At 44.0% G+C, this 23,615-nt stretch overlaps 1 protein-coding gene across 1 annotated transcript in view; it reads left to right on the top strand.

Moving 5' to 3' along the window:
- Positions 1 to 430: 430 nt before the first annotated feature.
- The window catches only part of GPX3 (glutathione peroxidase 3), a 46,892-nt gene continuing 23,707 nt past the window's right edge, over positions 431 to 23,615 (top strand). The window contains exon 1 of the mRNA XM_086931289.1: positions 431 to 636. Within this exon, the coding sequence (XP_086787415.1) occupies positions 550 to 636 (87 nt within the window). The 5' untranslated portion in view covers positions 431 to 549. The remainder of the gene's footprint in view (positions 637 to 23,615) is intronic.

Genomic DNA, 23,615 nt, shown 5'->3' with positions numbered 1-23,615 from the left:
CTTTTGGGTTTGGCGGTGGGACGAACACACCGAGCTGCTCCAGTGCAGACCCCCCAGCCCCCTATCTCCCTCCCACCATCTCCCCCGCTCCCCCATGAGCCTCCCCCTCGCCTCCCCGCACCAGTGACACATTCTGTTAATGGAGTACTGACATAGCCCGGACTGCCGGCCACCACTGCTATCACTAACAGTGACTCGGGCACAGGACTCAGGGCTCCACACAGGTCAATAAGTGACACAGCGTGTCCTCTTCGGCACACTCTGTCACGCTTGTCCTTGAACCCTGACCCTAGCGCGATAACTTACACAACTAGGACTGTTTTAGACCAGGAGCTGGTGGGTTAAGTTGACATCATTCCTCAAATTCCTGCCCGCCTCTGATTGGCTGCGTCTCCCCTGTTATTTCCCTGTCACTGAGCTGGAAGGTGTCAGAGCGAACGAGGCATCCGCTGCGGGAGCTGGAGAGGCAGAGCCCGAGGCTAGTGAGAGGGAGGGACTGTCACCGCCAGCAGGGAAGAAGCACCGGCGCGGCACCCCCCGACCATCACCATGATGGCGGCAGGGAGAGCCAGGGCTCTGTGCCTACTGCCCGTGCTGCTGTCTGCCCTCGCGCAGGCACAGCCTGACCAGCAACAGGTGAGCAACACCTTCCCTCATATGTGAGGACCCGGGGGAGGGGGCGGAGGGTGTGGGCAGGCGGCGAGGGTAAGGGGCAGATATGCAAAGAAGCGGGGGGCTGAACTGGTGCTAAGGAGTGATTGAGGGGAGTATGGCGGGAGAGCGAAGCTGTGCAGCTATGGAAAGCGTGAATGGAGGAAAGGGGAGACTAGATATTGTATTGAGGGTGCATGCAAATGTGAAGGAGGAAAGGAAATCATGGACGTCGAGATGAGGTATGGGTGAGATGCGCGGAAAGCGAGCGGTGGCAGGTAGGAGAGAGCGGGGGTATGGAGGGGGTGAGTGGAAATGTGAGTGATGGCAATGGAACTATGATTAGTGCGACTAGAGTTAATTCGGATGAAATGAGTGAAGTGAGTGATCATGAGGATGAAATGAGTATATACGAAGAACAACTGTTGATACTTGTTGATTCAGGTGACATACAGAGAAGTTAGATTTGATACAAAGGGGTGACTCGATAGCGAATGGTGAGCAGGGTGAGTGCAGGGGAGCGTGAAGTTATTTAGAGGGAAGTTGAAATCTGAGGCTTCCGTGGGGGTCTGCATGTGAGTGGAGATGCGGGAAAGATGAGTGCAGATGCGCTGAAATGCGAGGAGATGCGAGAGTATTTTATGTATAGTGTTCAGTGAAGTATGGATTTGTGGTTGGAGATAAGGAGATTGAGTGGTGCCCTTGAGAGGTGAGGTGTGAGTTGGATGGAGACAGTGAAGGGAAGTATTGATACCGATGAGGTCAGTGAGTGGAGACAGGCATGAGTGAAGGGTGATCTGTGATCCTGGGCAGTGAGAGAAATACTGGAGAGCGAGTTGGTGAAGACGCGTGGTAGAGGTTTGAAGAGAGGTGTAAAAGTGAGTGCTTCTCCGTTGGCTGGAAGAAATGTGAGCACATGAAGACCAGAGAGAAGCAGGGTGAGGCAAGGTCTGAAGATAGGGTGGGTAAGTGGAGATGTGTGTGGTGAGCTGTATTGGGAGGTGATGAAGTATGTGGCTGGCAGGAGATGCAGAATGTGTGAGTGGAAGATGCGCACTCGTTTTGTGAAGATAGCTCATCGCATATGGGATGCAGTGGAATCTGCAGAACTAAGGAGGCTTGAGAGGAGATGTGGGCTGGAGCCTGGAAGAGGTAGTCTGAGGCGACAGGCGATACTGAGAGCCGGGTTAATGTTACGGAGAAGGCTAGCAGAGAGACGGAGAGCAAGCACTGATCAGGGGGGTGAGTGTTACCATAGGAAGTGAGTCAAGATGTGGGGAGTTGTGTGAAAGGATGGCAGCCTAGTGGAGAGGCAGAGGGGTGATCTGTGCTGCGAAAAGGGTCTGTGGTGGAGGTTGCCATTAGATAAATAGATATACGGTTGAGGTGAACGGAGATCTGCTTGGCATGATTGGTGATATGGAAAAGGCAAGGACAGATATTGAGGTGTTGAGGAGCAGTGCAAGGGTGGGAGAAAATAGGGTAAAAGGCAATGAAGGGAAGGATGATACATGTGAGTATAGGGAGATAGAAAGGAAGATCGCAAGTGGCACGATAGCTTTGGAGAGAAGACCCCACACCCAGAATTACTGGCACTGTGTTGTACCGCAGCGCCATTGCTATAACATTATGAGATAATGACACAGTACCACGGAATAACACGCAGGTCAGACTTAACATGCCTATTTACACGTTACTCCCCTTACTGGGAAATTAGCGATCTTGAGTTTCACGTGATTTTGGCTGGTGGAACTCGGCCCTGGTTCCAGCACACCTGGTGTTTCTGGGTGTAATCAAGCTATCGGGCATGGACTCAGGTGGAGTGCTATCTACACAATTAGAGGATGGTAAATGGAGGGGGTGACTGGAGATATGGGGCCGAGTCAGTACTGGGCTAAGGGGAGATTTGAATAAGGTGAATGGATCTATGAACAAAGAGGGTGAAAATATGGATCTTGAGATGTTGGGTAGGTGAGTCGAGATGCGGGCAGGTGGGTGACTATGAGGATGAGTTGAATGGATGCACTAACTGATGAATGAAGACGTAGATGAAACAAACAGACACTCAGATGAGGTGAATGGTATTATGCAGCTGTTATTGTTAGGCTGGAACACCCATGGGATGGGTTGTGGGTGAATTGGGACCTAGGAGAGTCAACGTATGCAGTGAGGATTAGGCGAGATGCTGATGTGATTCATGGAGATATGAATAAGGTGAATGGAGACACAGTTGATAACTGAGGATTAAGTAGAGATAGAGTAAATGAGATGGATTAAGTTAGTGGCATTAGAGTGAGTGCTGGTGTCAGTGACTAGAGCGGAGTTATCGGACAGATAAATGTCAATACATTGAGTGGTTAGCACACACATGGACAGCAATGTGCAGTGCAGTGAGTGTAGTTATGGGATGTACTGTAATGAGTGAAATCATGGAGCTGTGAATGAACATATTGAGTTGTGAGTGGAAGAGCAGAGGGATGCATTGATATAGAAGGGTTTGCCTGAGATATGGATGGAATGAGTAGAAATATGGAACTATGCCTGGATTTGTGGAGGGGTGAGTGGAACACTGGATGAGCTGAGTGGAAATGCAGATCTGCTGAATTGAAATACTGTGTATATTTATATATTTTGAAGGGGGACAAGTGGACAAGTGAGTGGGAATATGGTGGTTGGGTGGGCACTTAAATTAAAGTAGTCAAATGTATGTTTCCTATGTGTACTACATGCCCCACAGTTCATTATTAAAGTATCCGTCTAGTGAATGATTTTTCTACATGTTTTCCAAACCAAGCAGGCCTCATCATACAAAATGGCATTCTGAAACTCTTGTTTTTAGTGATTGCTCATGACATGAGAGTGGGTAAGGAGATGCTTCTTATTTATCACTGAATGAAACATAAGTGCATTTCTTAGAAATTAGACAATATTCAAACGTTTCCAACTGCTAGAGGAATGCCGTATGAAACCCATTCTTCAGACTTCAAATTGTCAGTTACTGCCAGTCTGATGAACTCTCCCAAATGTAAATAATAGCCATTGAGCTGCGATGCAGATTTTGAAATAAAATGCAGGCAGGTTTCACCTCTCAGACACACCAACACGTGCACGAATATTATGCTTCCAAAATGATTGCTGCCTAGAAGGCAGCTGCTCTTCTGTACCAAGGAAATCCTCTGTGACTGGGAACGACTAGGAACTCTCCTTGCGGGTGGGTTTAGGGTTATTATCTGAGTTTGGTACTCGATTGTGGGCTCCTCCCAGCTCATGAGTCCTGCAAACACTTTGAATTTGGTGCCCGGGGCTTTATTTTCTGTCCCGGGCCGGCCCTACTCATCGCACTGGGAGAGAGGGAAATGAAGAGGATATGTATGAAATGCACGGTCATTCGAACACGCACCACGGGCGTCCTTTCGCTGCCCCTTCTTTCCATAGAGTTACTTTTCTAGTTTCCTGGCTTGTTGCGCCAGGATCTTTCTCTTCAAAGAACCTCTCCATGCACGCTGTGTACGGTGCGTCGAACAGTAGGGCGCCCCATTGTGTGCAGCGCGGAGAAGCCCCCAGCCACATTAGTGGAGGCGCACAGCTGACAGGCTCCAGGGGGTGCCGAGCGCGGCCCTCGCGGGTGCCAGCAGGGCACATTCTCGTCCTTTCTGTGGGCAGTCACCAGGCTCGCCGTGGTACAGAACAGGAGCCGTCGCTGGATTTGTCAGCCAGTTTACCGCTGACTCATCTCTTCAGCCCTATGTCTGTGGTGCCCCCCACTCCCGAGGGCCTGTCCGCCATTGCGCTCCTCCGTGCCCGACCTGCGGGCTGCTTCTCACAGCGCCAGCTTTGTATCTGGGACACAGGACCCTTAGTGGGCTTGTTTGATTTGTGTTTCGTGCGGTTCTGGTGATGCAATGCTGGCGCGCTTCCAGGTCGGGAATTCTTTTTTTGGTCTGTTTTTTTGTGTTCAAAAGGCCAGGTGGGCATTACCGCGCAGTACCCATAATCCTAAACATTACTCCCCTGTATAAGGCACACCGTGCAAAACAAACTACGTAGATGTACGTGTTGCAGCTTTGCAGGGAGCGAGGTGGGTCCAAAGACAGCTGGGGTTTTTCCTCTCCCCTGTCCTCTTTCGGAAATGGGCCCCCTAAAGTCCATTCCTTAGAAGACCGATATAGAAGAAGCCTGGGTCTCCGTTATTGACGTGGGAGTCACAGATAAACGTAGTTGCTCAAAGCCATACACTTTTGCTATCTTTACATTTGATGGTAATTTTGTATGGCTTTGCAGGGGTTTGGAGATGGTACCATGAGATCTGGAATAAGATACTATGAGCCCCTGAAGAAAGAAGTCGAGACTTGCGCCTCATTTAGAGGCTGGTGGCAATCAGATGTTTGCTGGAAATCAGCAGTTATGCCTCCCAAACCTTTCGCACCTTCTCCTTCATATAGAATATGAGGTGTGTGATTTTCCTGATGGTGGCGCTACCACTGGATCCACCATCAGGAAAACCACTCCATGGAGCACCCGCTAGTGGAAGTCAAAGGAATTGCTCTTTTTTTGTCATCGCGTTGGACCTCAAAGCTCAATGTTTTTTATTTCCCCAAAGTGCCAACCCCATAGTGGGCGACATGGCAGGTAGTTCTAGATTGTGCAAGTTGGCGACACAGCTGAAGTACCAGAGGCAGTGCCTCTTCTGCCCTTATTTAGTGAATGTCCTTCTATATGCTACATGATGCTATGGCACTCTTAAAAACTTCTGCAAGTGTACCATAGCCTAGCCATACAGCGTATTATTGCACTAGTGACCTCGCAGAACCCATGCAAAGCACTGAAAACATTTGCTGCAGGGCCTTCTGATATTTCAGAATTCACAATCACTAAATAAAGTGAATGCCACTGAGTTGGGAAACAATACACTTCTGTTATAGATTGTCAAGAAGCCCATTGTGAATGTGTACAAGACGTTACACCAAGATGGTCAGTAAGCGGTTGTAGGTTTATCCAGATACGCCCTTCATCCACAGCCACCTTCAGTTTCACGTCATTCACTTCTCTGCCGCTCCTAAAAGAGGGACATTATAGATCCCACATGAGATATCAACATTCCTTCTCAGCAGTTAATCACACCTTCAATTGATAAATTTGAACAGTGATACCACATCCCTCAAACGTGGCATTAAGCAACCCTGCTACTCCAAGAAAAGCACATGCAGAACTCTTCTGATGTCCCTCATCACTTCCCTGAGGTTGTAAGGCACAACCATGCATGCCTGAACCACACATTCATTCACAACACGGTCGAAACAATGACTGCGTCTTAACCACGCATTCCTTTACCACGCAAGGCCTTACAACGACCTGCCTTCGGGAAAGCGCTGGGCTTTGCAAAAGTGTAATTTACTATTCCCACTCCAGTCTGCTCAACAGTAGGTAAAGCGTTGAACTTTAAAGTCCAACACCGCTTTACCTAAGGCAAAATAAGGAGCTGAAGCAAAGATGTTTTTTATTTTTTATTATCTTAAGAACAGGCGTGCACTTTGAAGTTCTCTATGAGCACATATTTAGTAGGAAAAGGACCTAGGTCTCTCCTAAGAGATTTAACTGAGGTACCTGGGAGAAGGCCCAGCAACTGCGGGCATAAGTTTCACTATGTTACCTTGATTCTTTTGGGATGGGCCCTTCATAGCTAAGCCTCTAATGACCGTAGCAAAGATATTACTTACCCCAAGTTCCAACTTTCAAGGACACCAAGTGTTCGGTTATAAGGAGTAAGAGTAATGTCACAGTCTTGCTAGAATTGGTATTTTTTCCACAAGGTGTGAGAAAAATGTATTGATGTGAATTTAAAACACAAACAAGCATATTCTCTCACTTTGTCAATAAGAAATTCTCAGTAAGCTCGATAACCCTACCTGAAGATGAACCTTTAATCATAGAAAATAATTATTATTAATACCGAGAATATTGAAATTTCATATTTTTCGTTCTAGCACACAGCTTGATGATGGAGGTAAGCGAGGAACTAATTGATTGATCGACTACTAATGACTGCAAATCATTGCAGTCCAATCAATTTTCTAGCTCTGTATTTATCACTCTCCACCTCTCCTATGGAATTATTATTAGATTAATATTTATGTTCCCTGTTGTACTGTAACAGTATGAAATACGAAATTCAATGAAAAACACTCAACTATTCACTCTACTATTTTTTGGGGGCAGGAGTTCAATATAAGACTGTTAAATGAATAAATATTGTATGAGCCAGCAGTTTTGCACAACCCTTTTTGTATATCGGGAAGAATGTACAACCCCACCATGACTGAACAGTCAATATAGAAAGAAATGTTAGATTGTAACCACATATTATGAATACAGTAATATTTCAAAAGTCCACATAAAAACCTGATTCACAAAGCATCTTGGGCCAGATTTAGCAGCACTATGTGCTGGTGCAAATTCACAAAAAGAGAAGCAAACTAGTAAAAATTGTTGATACTCTATTTGCTGGAAAGTAGCCCTAAAAAGTAATCAAATAGCGTTGTGCATTACTTTGTGTTACTTTGGACTAGGTGGCGCTCCGTGGGTGTAAGATGGGCGATTCACCACTGCCACCATTGTTTTTTAGGGCTCACCTGAACTGCATAGGAGATCTTTAGCCGTCGTGCAGCTCTTTTTCCAAGCACATGCTCGTGCTTGTGGCGGCATACAGCTTGCGGGAGTGCGCAACGGCATGTCACAAGCACGAGTGCGTGCTTTGAAAAAGAGCAGACCTCTCCCGGGTCTACATCCTTGCGCTTTCACTTTTGTTCAAAGTAAGCTTGCGCGCGCGCGTGCACCTCTTGCGGGTTCACCTCCTGCTCCCTATCTCATTTCCCTCTCTCCTCGCCCACTTGCTCCGCCTCTCTTTACTCGCCCACTTGCTCCGCTCGGCCGCGGCCCGTGGAGGGAGTTCGGTGGGGCAGAAAGGCGGGGCGGGGGAGGGGCGGGGTGGGGGGTGCTAAAAACGGAAATATTGATAATTGGAGGTAATTAAACAATTTGATAAACAAAACAAATTTCGTAGAGCGCCCTGCAACGCAAAATGCGATGCAGCGCGCGCTACGAGATTCGTTTTATTAATTACATTGTTTACTTACCTCCAATTATCCATATTCCGTTTTTTAGCACTCCCCACCCTACCCCTCCCCTCCCCACCCTCCCTGCCTTTCTGCCCCACCGCAACTCCCTCCACGGGCCGCGGCTGGCTCCGCTGTCTCCTTTTTGAAGACCGCTTGTTTAAGCAAGGTGTAATTTCATTCAATTTAAAGTGTTGCCACAACTACCACACAAGGAGTGTGGCAAGTCACCCGGGCACATTTACAGTGTTTGGTGTTTAGAAGTGACTTGAGCCCGCCGGACTGTACTCTGCCATGGAATACATCACTCCTCAAAAAGCTCCAATGCCACCAGGGAAGTGACTCTTTGTTCATCACTGCTTTTCTTGCTTGTCTGTGCTTCAAATGTTAGAAACTATGTTGCGTTTAAATCGCAACTTCCGCTTTGTTTATACTAATCACTGTTCTACGAGCTTCTCTTATATGGATAGCCATTGCTTCTTTGACTCGCTCATCTTCACAGCTCATCTCCATCTATGGCTGGGGCTTCAATGAGACTTTCCCTTTAAATATTCCTGTTTGTAGTTTTCCATGGACAGGTCATTTCTGTAACTCATCTTGTTAGGCTGGTTTTTCAATTTGTATGGCTGTGCTTGCCTGCTTAGTTTGCTATACGTACCACAACCCAAACTCGCAGAATATTGCAGATTGTTGGGAAAATTCACTTTCAGCCTTAAATATATGTTTACAGTTGGTAATACTTTAAATTACGCCTGCTAGGAAATTAAAAGGAATCCAGGCAGGCGAAAATGGCTTTACCACACTGTATTTCTGTGCCACAAATGTGAAGAAATGCTCATGCAGTAATTCACCATCAGTGCGTGGGAAGTGGATACAAAAATTCGTGGTTAGCTTTTTAAGATTATGAACACTCAGAAATGTTTACATTTGTGGGCACTCACGAACTCTAATCCTAAAATGGTTGGAGATGTTCTCCATAAAACGGCTGGAGTAACTCTCTTTCTAGAACAGGAAGGGTAACATCTGACTTTCAAACTTAGGGGAGATTTAGGAGAAGGAGGTTCTCAATGGAGGAAAAGAAAATAAATGTCACCGGGTGCCATTTCCCCCAGTCTACGCCATGCAGAATAATACCACACTGGAGAAATGGAATCCAAGAAATATGTCACATGGCATTCCCACAAGTAGCGCCTGCAAATCTGCCCCTAGCGCTGCCTCCCATGTACACTAGTAATGCCCATGATTCCAAATCGTAGAAGTGCTTTTATTGGTGCAGATAAACGATCTGCTTCTATGTCCCCGCAATCTCGGAGTATCCGTCTATTGTTTATTCAATAGGGTCTCAAGAGAGGAACACAAATCTGAGGTTTGAAGAGGAGGCTGCTGGAGAGCCTCGTGGGTCCAAGTCACACCCTCGACTTTTGTTGTGCAACTTGCCTAACTGATTCCAGTTTCACTGCGAGAAGCAGTTCTCGATACATAGACATTTTTTCTGTAAACATATGTTTTAAAGGTGACAATTGTGCCATTATGCCTGTTCTGCTAGCCACGGATGTATGCCTGGTATGCAGATATGCCTCCACTACGGCTTAATTGTATGCCACATCTGAGCCCAATCGGGTATCAGCAAACCCCATGCCAGGAGTGGGAAGTGGGAGGACCAATGGCTGATTTTCCTTGAGAGTTTATCAGTACATTCAGACATGTGAGTTTGTGGGCGTTCATAAACTGTTCCCCGACACTTTCTCACCCTTGAAATGGGCTGAAATGTGCTGGCCTTTGGCTGCAGTAAATTCTCTTCTCGGTCAAGACAGGAATCAGAAGTTTCTCCAAGGGGAGAAGAAATGTCTCCACTGGGATTTTGGTTGTTATAAAAAATAGAAAAACAATAAAAGCATAAAAATGTGCTTTTGCAGATTAGACCACATTTCCTGAAGGCAGATTTGTACTATTGGTAATGTACCCTAGGCAAATGGCAATTCCAAAAAATGCCTCCTAATATTCCCGGTAGTATTGCTGGGAAGCTCGACTCACACAGTTTTCCAGGTAGACAGGATTAGAATGCTTAGGAATTAAAGACAATTAATGTCCCTTTCAGTTTCCTGTTAATGTAATTCGTAAGTCGAATCTCTGATAACTTTGTCACTTAATTGGGGGTCTGTTCATTCAAACTGTGTAGTCCTTTCATTGCACCCCATACATTTATTGTAATGCCCTAGTGCACGATTAAAAACAAATGGACAGGGCTTTTAGGATTCTCCAATTCACTTATACTAGATTCTTGTTCAATCCGCTGGTTTGATCTAAAGGCCTAGGGATGAATAAATATATATTTAAATTAAGCCCAGAAGACCAGGCACAGACTCCAGTTTGTCGCTCACTACAATTATTCTTTAGTAAACAACCCAGTCTGCCACGACGCGTTTCAGCCAATACAAATGGTGTTGTTTAGACACTGGTGGCACCTTTTTAGAGACATATATACAGTGCCATGTGACTTGTAGACACGAAAAACTACATCGGAAATTAAATCATACATGTTACGCTGCTCAGACAATTATAATTTCATTTCAATTAATATGGCAATTGTATTGTTAATAACTCATTTGTCAAACAGCTGTAATGCAAATTATTAAAACAAAATTAATACAACAAACATAGTTTACAACCCTTTCGTTTTTTATGGTAATAATACCTGAATTGTCAAACAGCTGTAATACAAATTATTATAATTATATACTTTAAGTAATCAATTCTATTACATATGTCAATTGTGACAAGTCATCAATGCTGCAACGTTATTGATCAACATTAACAGGGCAATATACCGATTACCAAACAAATGCCATTATCAGAAGAAATTACGTCAACCATATCTCATGTGAAAATAAATATGCAGTAAGGATTTTAACCAGGGAAGGCTAGTGGGAAATAGGCTGATATTCACTAAGAATGAGTGAGTCCGACGTTTTCTTAAGAGTGGGCCACTACCACCATTTTCCATAACAACAGGTCTCGCCTTTGGGATCTTATATGTGTTTAGCCATGCAACAGTTAATGTTGTTGCAGTAAGGATATTGTGCTGCATAACTAAATACTTATAAGGTCCCAAAGGCGAGACCTATTGGCTATGCCAATGCTTGTTGCGGCAAGCGCTTTCTACTAATAATGTTAGACCGGACTTTGCACACAAAATATAGCAGCTCCTTGAGGCAGGCACTAGTGAGTAGAATTGTTCATTTATCTCCTAACTTTTGACCCATTGCATTTGTGTTGAACTCTACAGCACACATGCAATGTGGGAAATGTTTAAAAGGATATATAAGCACAATATTTTGTATTAGAAGGGAACCCTTTCAATATAAAACCTACACTAGACATCATATGCATCTTTAGTCTTTAGAGTAAGGTTTGAGACCGTTGATAGGCGGCCTGAAGGAGCGCCACTACTGGGGAAGAGAGCAGTAGTGCGGTATCTTATTACATATAGTGCTCACCTGCTCTTTGCTTCTAATCTGTGTTGCACTATAAACAAATACATTTCCACCTGCCCCCTTTATAGGCCTGGGCGTAATATGCAGAGTTCTGCAAGTGACGGAGTGCGACACCGTGCACTGCTCGCGCTGATTTTTAGCACCAGGTGTTTGTCCCATGCTGTTAAATCAGCACAAACAGCACCAAGTGCTGCTTCTTTTTGCCACTCGCGTAAATGTTCTACTCGAGCAGCAGCTGTCTCAATGCAAGCGGAAGGTTTCTCAACGTGAGCGATAGCGACCATCTGCGTCCGCTCGTGTTGGGGAAATATCACCGGGAGGTGGTCTGGAGTAAGATTTTCCTCGCTTGCACTCGCCAACTTAACGTTGGTGAGCCACGAGAGAGGAAAAGCTCCATGCAGCTACACAGCGTTTTTTCGAAACACTGTGCTCTACATGGAGCGCAGAGTGGGAACAACTCTGCAAACTCCGCAAGCGGAGCGGAATTTCATGCCCAGGCCTACCTCTGGACGCGTAAGGTTAAACCTATGCTCATGAGTAGTCAGCATGCAGAGGTGTCACATATTAAAATATATCTGTATTCTTATGTGTTGCCTAGAGGATGGTATAACCACTCAGAGTCTTTTTTCTGCGGTTCCAAAGTCCAAACAGAATGACACTGGTGCAGCACTGGTAGCAAAGTGAATTAAAGACTAAAATCCCCTGCTTTTGCTTGGCAGTTGAATGAAGATAAAAGTTTACATGAAACATGTTGTCTATGTAAAGAAATAAAGCTCAATGTTTTCAAAATGGACACATTTTATAGCCCTAAGCAAACAGAGTGTCTGCAATTCAGAATCTGCACTAGGAGGGTTACAGAACACACTAGGCACATTAAAGGAAATTTGTACAATCATTAATTTCCCTGCCCTTGGCCTACGTGTGTGGTGAAATAGGTACACAGTACTTGATCTTCTCAATGCGTAGGTGTAATGTTGCTTACAACTGTTTTTTAACCTGGTTCAGCGTGTTCTAGTCTCTCAGCCTATCTCTGATTAGTTTCATACTACAACTTTGTCAGAGTTGGGTGGAAAGGTGCCAGGGGTTGGTGAACACCAGGGCCCCAACAATAGTGCATGCAAGTGGGCTTGTTAAACCTTTCTTGTCTCCTGGAGACTGAAGGTGATGCCGTCCATCTACATTATGAGCTGAAGAGGGCTGGGACCGTTCAGGAAGTCAACATAAACCCCATTCACCTCCAGGCTCTTTTCCCTATTGCTAAACGCTGCCTTCTTCTCTGATAGAACTTGAACATGGCCATAGGTGCATGAGCATTGTCCATGACTGGAGGAGAGATGCATGTTTAGTTCCAACTGAAACCCATCGTTGGCACTTATCAGAAAGTTAGCAGTCTCACGTCAAAAAACACACATGCCTTATACTTACAGAAAGCAGATCTTTTTTCAGCATAACTATCAAGTCTACCTCCATTTTGATTTAGGATCTGGTCACCTCGTGTCACTTGAACGATGAGCTGCCCCATAATATGTGGGGAAATGTGTGTGACTTCACAATAGGTACATTTACTTTTAGACGTTATTTTCACGTTTCCACATGTGCCAAAATAATGTATGTGTTTATAGCACTTAGAAAATCATTAGGCCTCTTCAGAGCACTTATAAAAATAAAACATGATCAGAAACGGAAAACTGCACTCGTGCCCCAGAAAGCAGAATACATCCCAATGATACTAATTCAAATAGCTCCATATGTAAAGACAGACTGCAAAAGACTGGGTAGCCTATTAAAGCGTTCTTTCCTTTCCTTGATTTCTGTTGTATTGTATGGTGGGTATGAATGGGAATTATCATAACATGTATTTGTCAAGCACAATTTCCCTCCGGGGGCACTATGGTGCAGAATAACAACTAAATGATTCACATTATATCACTCTTAGAAGGATGAAAGGCTGAATGGACCTACTAAAATTCAAACCCATGAACATTAGATAAAACTGACATTTCTGCAAAAGATTCAAGGGTCTGTTTAGCCATCATTCCCATCTATTTATTAGGGAAGTGCATCATTTCGGGAAATTTGCATTACAAGTGTTATGCAAAATTCCTCACATTACGCCATTACACAATGTAATGACAAATTTGTAGCACAATAGCGCGGGTACAGCCCAAACAATCAGAATACGCGCAGCTGTTGTTCTTGGCAATAACGTTTTTTGTGGGTGTTTTTAAAGTATGAAATGCTTCCTGGCATAATAAATTGACTTCAGTGTGCATAGGCGATAAGATATAACATTAAATGACTGACTTGCTTTTCACATAGTTATAATTTCGCAGAAATTTCCATTATTACCCAAAAGATAAGTATGCAATTTTTGCACACCCCTAACATATATCGGGCATGATCTAGATATATATATAATGAAAGTTTGCACCTCGGTTTTGGCCGGAAGGTAGATGCATGTCCATTGAAGTCAAGGTTAGCTACCGGTATAGATTCCTTCATGTGATGAAGCAATGTCATTACACATTGCCTAGGTTAATTAGATCCCTACATTTTCTTTTCAGACCCGTTCCACGTTGGAATTAAAGGGGCCAGCCCTTTAATTATGTAACAATTGATTTTAATATGCAAAGAGGCAGCATCACACATAGGGACATTCAGGAATATCTATTAGTGTGATTGTCAGAAATGTAGGGCTGGATAAAGGGAACTGATGTTGTTCTCTTCATTGGATGGAACCTTTCAGCTAGGGCAGCTGTGGTGTCTCAGACTGGGGGGCTGATGCTGTAAAAAAGAATAAACGAATGATGTATGCGTACTTCTGGGCATTGAGAGTCTATGAACATTTCCACGTCTTTCCTATTAAAATGTGGGCCCATTGTGCCCCACGAGACACCTGGCTTTGATGTAGCTCACTTGACATGGTATAGACCCCACCGTATTTTGATGAACTTCGCTCACATGTCTGAAAGTAATCTCGTCATCATATTGATCATTCTCAATTTCCTTGAAATAAGAATTGGAGGGAAAAGAATGTAATTCAGATACAAATTCCTTCCACACTGGGACTGGGATCCAACAGATGGAAGCTGTTTTTTGTTCTTTTTTCCTAGCAATGACCAGAAACCATTAGAGCCTTTAACCACATTTGTAGTCATTGTGGCTTCCCAGGACTATGGAACATCCCTTTCTTCTTTGTGAATTTTTTTGCTATTCCAGGATCAGAGGGTTCTGGAAATAGACGTGCAGGGTTGGTTGCTGAAACCCCCCAAATAACCATGCTGCAGTTCGATTTTGAAAGAGCAATAAAGATGCCTTTTCATTTTGTGTTTACATTTTATCTTGTCACATTTTTGTACATTTAACCCCTCCCCTGCTGATGACGGAACCGCTCCGTCATCAGCTACAGTTGGGCTGTGCTGATGACGGAGCGGTTCCGTCATGGCCCAGCCGCCGCGCCTGCGCGGCACTAATTTCGCGCCTGCGCGGGCGTTCTAATGAGCGGGGCGGGTCATGACGGAACCGCTCCGTCACCAGCATAGCTCAACCGCGGCTGGTGACGGAGCAGTTCTGTCACCAGCATGCGGCCGCCCCGCGGCCGCCCCGCCCCTTTAGCTCTGCGGCGGAATAGCCGCCGCAGCGAAGGGGTTAAAGACAGAGGTGAAGTGTCACGCTGTCTTTCAACAAAGTGCTGCTTATTCTACCAACATAGAGATTGGTGTTTACTTTTGTTTCTAGGACTGCAAAGTGGAAAGATTTTGTAAAGTGAACAATGTGACTATTTTGCAGCTGTGAAGGGAAAGATCATAGGTTGCCATTTTTTTCTAACACACAACAGAACGTAAATACCTATAAATGAACAGTACAAATATTTCAAAATATCTCAGCAGCGAGGAAAACACAAAAAGTACGTTTTTGTATTTCTGAAGTGAACAAAGGCTTTAATAGGTACAAAACAAATCAAAATACTTTACTTTGTGGTTTCGTAAATGATTAATATTTGCTCAAACACTATTTCCACACATTATTATTTGTGCACCGTATTTTATCAGTAAAACCAGTACTGACTTTAGGGCAGTGTGACCGCTGTGGTTGCACCGGGTCCTGACCTGGCGGGGGGACTGACTTCAGGAGGGGGGGGGGCGGGGAGGGGGGCGCTGTGTTTAGAAGTATCTAGGATTTAAAAGCAGATTTCCTTCTGCATCCAGCTTTCAGGCAGCAATAAAAATGGCATGGTAATTGTTGTGATTAATGTGTGATTAATGTTCCGGCTAGAGAAAGAGTGCAGAGTTTTGTCTGGTGGCAGTTTTGACTCACCATATGGTAGCGCAGGGGGTTAGTATGCCTGGCTTCAGTCCCCCCCCCCCCCCCCCAGTCGTGTGTGTCAGCCCGGGCTGCAAAAGCAAGTACTTAACAGGACTTTAAAAGACCATTTACTTGTAAATGAGGCTCTTGTTGTGTGTTCACCCCTTCTTAAGGTGCTCTGTCTATAGTTGGAAGAATTAGCCCCCCCCCAGATATTTTTCAGCCACCCCCCCCCAAATTTGGCTTTAGTTGCCCGCCTCCCTGCTACAAAGAACAGATCTGTATTTTGTGTTGATAGCTGAGTGGATTAGTAAAGCCAGCCTTTACCAGCGCTTTAAAATAAGTGAAATGTATTTGACAGAGAGGCTATGGAGCGATGAGGGGTACTTTGCAGGGTGGTAGTGAGGGAAACTGAGGAGGAGGTCATATGGGGGGGCAAAAAAAACGATTGTCACACTGGGCGCCATCAGCGCTAAAGCCGAACCTGCGTAAAACGGTATATCTGAGCTATATTACTGACCATTATAACGGGGAATGTGCTGTCTTTACATGACCCTGCGCTACCACGTCATGCTGTAGTAATATATGTGTGACAGTGTGCTCCGAAACGCATCTAGAATTACTTACATATTACACCCTACTACACATCATTTGCTACACTTGTTCTTTGTGTGGCACTTCTATTTTTCACAAAACCTATGAGTTTAGTCATGTAAAATTGATGGCCCACCTCCACTCTGAAAAAAACACCCCATTTCTAAACCACATCATCCTGTGTAAATCACCACTCGAGGAGCTCAGTAAGTAAACAACCCACCTCCTACGTGCAGGGATTACAAATGAAATCAAGGCAGGAAATGACATTCATGAACTGTGTCGCTTGACGCTATCAGGCAGCTGGGTTCCCAAGCAACAGGCAAGTGAGGAGCGACAGAAGGGGTTTTAAAGGCAGGAAGGCATCTGTCAGCCGGACATTGTAAATGTGAAACATAGTACTCAAGGTTTCAGATTGCCATGTGTGACATGTTCATAATTTCAGTGTAATTATGAGTGGCATTTTAACAACTATGGTTGCCATTTTCTTGCGAACGAAAGCAAGCGATGAAGATGAGAGAAACATTTGAATATCAGAAATTACACCCATTTGAGGAACGAGAAACTCTAAGATCTTAAAACTGTTGTAAAGCAACGGAAATGAAAGGGCACTAACCTAGTAAAAAGCAGGAGAGAGTGGCCCATTAGGCAGAAGCTGGCACCCCGTCTGCAGGAAGGTGGGAGAGTGATGGCTTCTGTAACCTGGGTTTGATTGCAATCCAGACTGCCCCAGCACCAGGCCCGGCTCCAGGAAGTTTTATTTAGGTGGGCCAAGGATACATTCGGGTGGGCCACTGCAGGCCCGAATTGTCGCTTATGTCAAGCCAGGACTGCTTCTGGGCCCTCCTTTTTCTCTCCTTAGTCTTACTGGGCCCAGGAAAACATACTCTTTTCCAAGTCTCTTTCTAAATTTTATCACTCTCAAAGGTGTTTTTTTTCTCCATGTAATATCCCTTTGATGGGAAGAGGAGGTTTCTAAGTTGAGAGTATCAGCCAAGTGATACTACTCGGGCTACCTCTTTAAAGTATGCTCCATAGTTTTCCTAATCACCCAACTGTTAATTAAATAAACGAGAACAGAAAGGCCATGACAGGGATGGCTTTAGTGAGGTGTGAAAGTCTTTTTTATCCATAGATGTCTTTACTGCCACCCTCCAACAGTGTCCTTCGTCTCTATGTAGCCCCGCCCCCTCATGACCTCCTCCTTAGATTTCCTCACTACCACCTTCCACTAGTGCCCCTCATCTCTCCCCGTAGCTCCACCCCCAACCCATGAACTCCTCCTCGGATTCCTTCACTATCACCCTCCACCAGTGCTCTTCATCTCTCCGTTGCCCCTCTCTCATGTGCATTTCATTTGTTGTATAGCGCTACTCATATCACTGTAGGGTATCACAGTACTTTACATCATGCAACCATTATACAGAGACAATAAATCAGTCTACAGGGAATGTCCCATAAGCCAATAAGGATTACATGGTGTAGAAATCACGTCATCCATACTGGTTCGCAATATATTTTACAAGGGTTTAGTCCGGAGAAGCACAAACTCAGGATTTAAAGAGTACTCCAGTGATTGGGGGTTGGCTTTACTGATACACATTTACACCTGCTCAAACAAACTCTGTTTAGCAACATTGGAATAATGAAAGACTGGGGAAGTTCTAACTATATCACAACACAAGAAAGCGTCGTTTGTATGCAGCTCTTAAATGACAGTCCATATGTCACTGTCCTATGTTTGGATAGTAACTTCTGAACTGCAAGTAACACAATAATCTCTGTGACAAAGTCAGTAACCCACTAAGCTATCCACATAAAATAAAGTTAATCTACATTTAAAAATCGACCAACAGACAAATGATTGCTTTCTAGCAGAAACATATATCACCAGTTATCTGAACATTTTTTATTGTGATGGGGGAGTGGGCACCATATGGCGCCCTACAGGGAGGGCTGTGATGGGGAAAATGTGGGCACGTGGGCTCCATTAAACAGAGAGCGGGAAAACTGTACACTCATCGGATAAAATCAGACTTGTCCTTTCCACACTGGTCAAGTTGTCCTGCCTATGTACATCAGCTAAGAACTTTACAGCACAAATCTGCTCTTTCTTCAGAATTCTAAGCATGCAAGGGCACAGAATCGCTCCTCGTGATGTGGAACGTATCGCAAAATAACCGGGCCGGGCGGTGTTCAATCGCTACGCGCCGGCTGTTGACTGTGGCATGTAGTGCAGTTTTCGCGCTCTCTGTTTATTGGAGCCCACATGCCCGCATTTTCCCCATCCAGCCCTCCCTGTAGGGCCCCATACGGTGCCCACTCCCCCATCACAGTCCTGAGGAAGGCCCCCTCGAAGGTGTAAGTAAACCTACAATATACTTGGGGGTCATACTTTGTGCATGAATTTGACTTTGTAATCTTTGCTTTTGAGAACAGGACGTTGTGATCAAATAACACTGTTCAATCATTCAATTTATGCATTGTCGTTTGTAAATATATGATATATGTTTTATATATCTTGTGGCAAAGTATTGTTTGCTGGGACCATTCTCTCCTGTACTGTCTATCACTCAGGTCCCAGTACCATTGGGTCTACCCATATATATAACTAGTTCTACCCCAGAAACTACAATTTTGAAAGCAGCTTTAAAAGCCTCCTGGCATTTATAAATTAGGCGTTTCATGGGCTCCGGGCCGCAAATGTGATAACAAAATTAATAACTTGCATAATACAGTTCTGACAAATGTTCCATAAAGAGTTCTCAGTCTAAGAGAGCCCGTTGTTGGAAGTGGGTGTGCTGGAAGGACCTCATTAAAGGGTGTTTGAGCAGAAGGGGTCCGTCTCGTTCCTCAATCCTACCCCCATGATCCTCTGTATCGGGCAAAACGTTTGACCAACTATTCTGGGAAAGAAGCCTAAAGCATTGGAGTGTGGGGCTTTTTGGGACATTATTGTTTTTCTTCTCAAAAACCTCGTCCAAGTAGTTGTCGAAATTCCAAACCATAACCTGAAGAGGTTACCCCAGAATGCACTAATGAACTTGCACCCCCACCAGAGCACGGAGTGAACAAACCTCATACAGAGCACAGCAAATATCATTTTCAGATATGCGCGGAGTGGCTTGGCTGCTGAATAACTCAGACATTGGGAAGAAGTGTCCACCACAGAATTTAGAAAGTGTTAATTTGTGGGTCTACAACCAAAATAGCAGACCTTCATGTTAGCCTTTATTGCGTGGCACTTCCAAGAACAGGAGGACCGAAGTACCTGGTTCTCAGTTTTGCCACATGCGAATTTGAAACTCCAAATCATCGAATTGTACAATGAAGGAACAGGTAAAGATGATTCCTTGAAATTGCTCGAACAACTTGCCATAGCTGTGAAGTTAGCTGGGTACAATAGTGGCAGGGAGAATGAATGCAAAGATTATTGATGAAACCTAAAGACACAAGAGGAGAAGCTTTTGGAGGAAAAGTGTAGCATCAAGAAATGCTGGTTGTTTTCCACAAGAAAGAAAGGGCAGGGTCCCAACCGTTGTCATTGCTAAGGAGGCATGATCTAAAGGTAGTGAATTTAAGGGTAGCTTGGAACTCTTCTAGACTCAGACATGCAATGAATACTAAGGCCCCTTTCAAGGCTTATTTGTAGGTCTCATAGTAAAACTGACAATTCGTCCATAAAGTGTAAGTTGTCCATGTTCAGTATAGGACCATGGGGCTCTACCTTTACCATCAGCCATTTTACCGTAGAGGTTTAAGACAGGAGATGCTAAACTGTGTGGACAAATCTGCAGGTGGTAGATAATAAGCAATAACTAGAGTGGAACGGACGGGTGATGTGGTACCCGTAATATTATGGGGTCAAGAGCAGCAAGATTAGCGATAGATCAGCCTTTATGTGCCTTTGTAGTGGAGATGACCAGGCCTTTGCATCACTGATGACGGGATAAGCTGCAAACTTTACAAAACCTGAAAGCCAGGGTAACAGCTGCAAGGCAAACGGAGTTAGGATAGCGATGGCACAAAGCGGAATCCTCAGCAATGCTATTCTCCTGTCCTAGCGACCATCACCATTAAGTCGTGCACACATTTCACAGATTATGGTGGAACAATATTTTTTCCTCATGGTATTTAGGAAGGTGTTCCTGTGGCAAAGCCATAGTGTTACAATGCTTGGATTTCTCCTATTCCTTTTACCCTTTAAGAGTTGAACAGAGCTGTCCAACAGTCATGCATGTTCTATGCCTGAACCGTGTTCAGCGTGCTAGCCTAGCATCCATTGCAATAAGAAGGAGAGGGAAGTTCACCAAGACATGGTCACAGGCCTTCATGGAGCCAATGAATAACACATTCTTGATGAGAGAGATACTGCACCCTCACTCCTTCCTCAAATGACACATGGTAACATTGGAATCAACATTCCAGTTTGACCAGGGGCGAGGCATGATTGCATGCTCACCTCTACATAGTTCAACATGTCCCTTCAGATTCAGTCGGTGTCCGGATGGTGAACAGTGAGTGTTTCTAATGTTTTTATTCCTTCCAAAAGGCCATATAATAAGCCTTTTTAAGTTTCAGACCTTGAGTGCTCCTCAATGCAGTACTAGCCACCTATAAAATATTCCAAGCAATTTAAAATAAACAACTGTGGGGCCTGATTCACAAAGGTAACATTTTTAAGTAAGTTAACATTTTTGAGTAAATGTAGTACTTTTCGGTTTTCTTAAACTGCACTATTGTAGTAACTTACTCTTTTGTATGAAGTCCAGCACTATAGATGGCAAAGTACCGGTACTGCAACACTCTCCCTTTGAAAATTATGGAGGTAGGGACTTAAAATAAAACCCAGTAGGAACCATTGTTAAATTAAATAAAATCATTTAAAATAGTTATACATATAAATAAATATACATTAATGTAAACAATATACAAATAATTCATATTTTTAATGTCTTAGTTTATAAATACTTAATATGTTTTATTTTCAGTATTAAGTATTATTAACTCCAAATAGTATATATACTATTTTAGTACATGTGTAATGTTTATAAATACATTATAAATATGTACTTTTTTTCTTTATTTTTCATCCCTGTTAAGACATTGCTGCTGTGCAGTTCAGGTTCAGTCACATACCAGTTACTGCAGTTATGGGCATAGGGAAGTGTGTGTCTGCCCATGTGAGAATGTGCCTTAAAGTGAGCAATGTATTATTTAGGTCTGATGTTAGTAAAGGCCTTTTATATTTAGTCAAAAGTATATAGTTAGCATAGTTACACATGGGGCTGACAGGCATCCTTCTTCACCCATTGGTCTGTTTAATTTTTTCTTCTGCTCACCACAGTATACAAAATTGAAAGAGCCAGCCTACTTGAGACAATGGTTTCTTTCTCAGTGAGTGACAGTATTTGGCGGAAGCACAATGTATTTAGCCACAGAGAAAGTAGTCTCTTTCAGTGCCAGGGATTATTGAGCTATTGTATAGTTTTTATGGGCGTGAAACAGATTTGAAATGGCTGGCCTTGCGTGTGCATGTGCTCATCAGTGTCTATCTTTTCTTGTACTACTTTATTAAAAAAATAATGCAAGGATGCCAGCCTGGATGAGTGCATGCATTCGTGCCCACAGAAGGATATCTTCAAATGTTTTTCTGAAAATTTATAACAAAAAACATTTACAGAACTCCACTTATATGTCAGCATGTGTGAGCAGGCATGAATGAGCATTTTCTAAAATGTTTTTGCAATAAAGCTTTAAAAAACATGAAAAACCCCACAAACACCATTGTCAGCCAATGCCAGGTTTATTGGCTTTGAGAATGCTTGGTCTTTATAGCAGACTCACACAAACCTAAGTAAGTCCTGCATGAATGCAACCTGGATTCGTATAGTAAGGGAGGCTATGGGGCTGGGGCAGAGAGCAGTATACAAGCAGGTATGTTGGTTCTTACCCAGTTTCTTAGCAGAACCTGACAACCAAAATGTCTGGTAATCCGAGGAGTTGGTAGTTTGTAGGTGGTGGTTGAACACTGATGTTAGCCTGCTTAGACTAGGTGAGAGGGCATGGGCATGTTAACTCTTGCTTGATATAGATTGCACAAGTGGTCAATATTATGCTGTGTCAGTTTTATATTTGGTATTGACCAGGTGCGGCCCATGCAGGTAAGTGTGCTTGGGGGCCGGGAGGGTGGACAGACGACAGCAAAGGAAACTTAGATTTAAAAAAAAAGAAAACACTTACCTTGCGCTCGCCGCATCACCGACTCCGCCATGTGGCGAGCGCAAAGTAAGTGGTTCCCTTTTTTTTTAAACTTAAGTTTCCCTCGTCATCATATGTCGACTCCCCACCACCACTGCTCTTACCTGCACGGGCTGCACCTATATCCAGGTTTTTTACTGTTTTTCATAAAATGTGATTTCGAATTTGCATTTGGAAAAGGACTTCCCAATAAGCTTTATTGCTGCTGTTGTTGCTTATGCATTTTTCTGCTCTGCCTCCTGCTGAAGCACGCTCCCAGGGTCAGTGAATGGCAGGTTGCTTTTCTCTGGAGACACATTTCACCTCCTTCAGACAGGGACGATTTAAACAAGCATTTACAATGCAATGGTTTCGCCTTTGGAAAAGTTAGAGCTATTGGCATTGCTCATGACATTTCTGTTTTTTTTACTTATAAATAAATGGCATTGTTATTTACATTGCCAACCTCAATGAAGGTCGAAGTCTCACAATGCCTGTCTCACAAGGCACACAGATACACAGCAGTCACCCCCTTCACAAGGCATAGCATACACTCAACTTCCGGCATCACAAGATACAAAATGCACTGCAGTACCTTATGCAAAATGCACAAAGTGTGCAGGAGACCCCACAAAACGCACAATTTGATTTTCAACCTATTCTAAATGTACAACAACACAGCAGCATGCTCCACAACACACAACAAGGTAAAGCCAGTACAACATGCAAACGTCCTCCACACAATATAAAATAAAGAAGGATGTGGCACTACAGCCAGAGCTGCTGATCATGGAAATGGGGAGTCAAGTTCGAGTCTTGTTGTCTGCTCAACAGCCTGTGATTCTGGGCAAATCCAGTAATATCGTCCTATAAAATGAATGTGACCTTGTGTAATGTAAATGGTGCTCGTGTGAAGCACTGGGGTCGAGTTTGCGTTATATGAAACTGCAACAAAAAAAAAACACAAACACTGCAACCTACCCCTACCATGCAAAAATATTCAAGTGTGCCCGTCTAAATACACAACAGCAGGCTTGTATATAGGAAGAGGAGTTCCATGGACTCAGTACAAGCTGAGTAGGCATGCACACATGTTTACATGCCTATTGGTTGCAACTCCTTCTAAAGCATGCTTCCCTTCCCACATCGCGAGCAATCAATAAAGTGTCCACTCCAGAACCAACATCCCTGCTCCTAAACCATAAGACATAGAAGATCT

This window comes from Lissotriton vulgaris, chromosome 7 (genome assembly GCF_964263255.1).
Source record: "Lissotriton vulgaris chromosome 7, aLisVul1.2, whole genome shotgun sequence".
Lineage (NCBI taxonomy): Eukaryota > Metazoa > Chordata > Amphibia > Caudata > Salamandridae > Lissotriton > Lissotriton vulgaris.
Note: the sequence above shows the minus strand (reverse complement) of the source record. Positions and strands in the feature narration are given on the sequence as shown.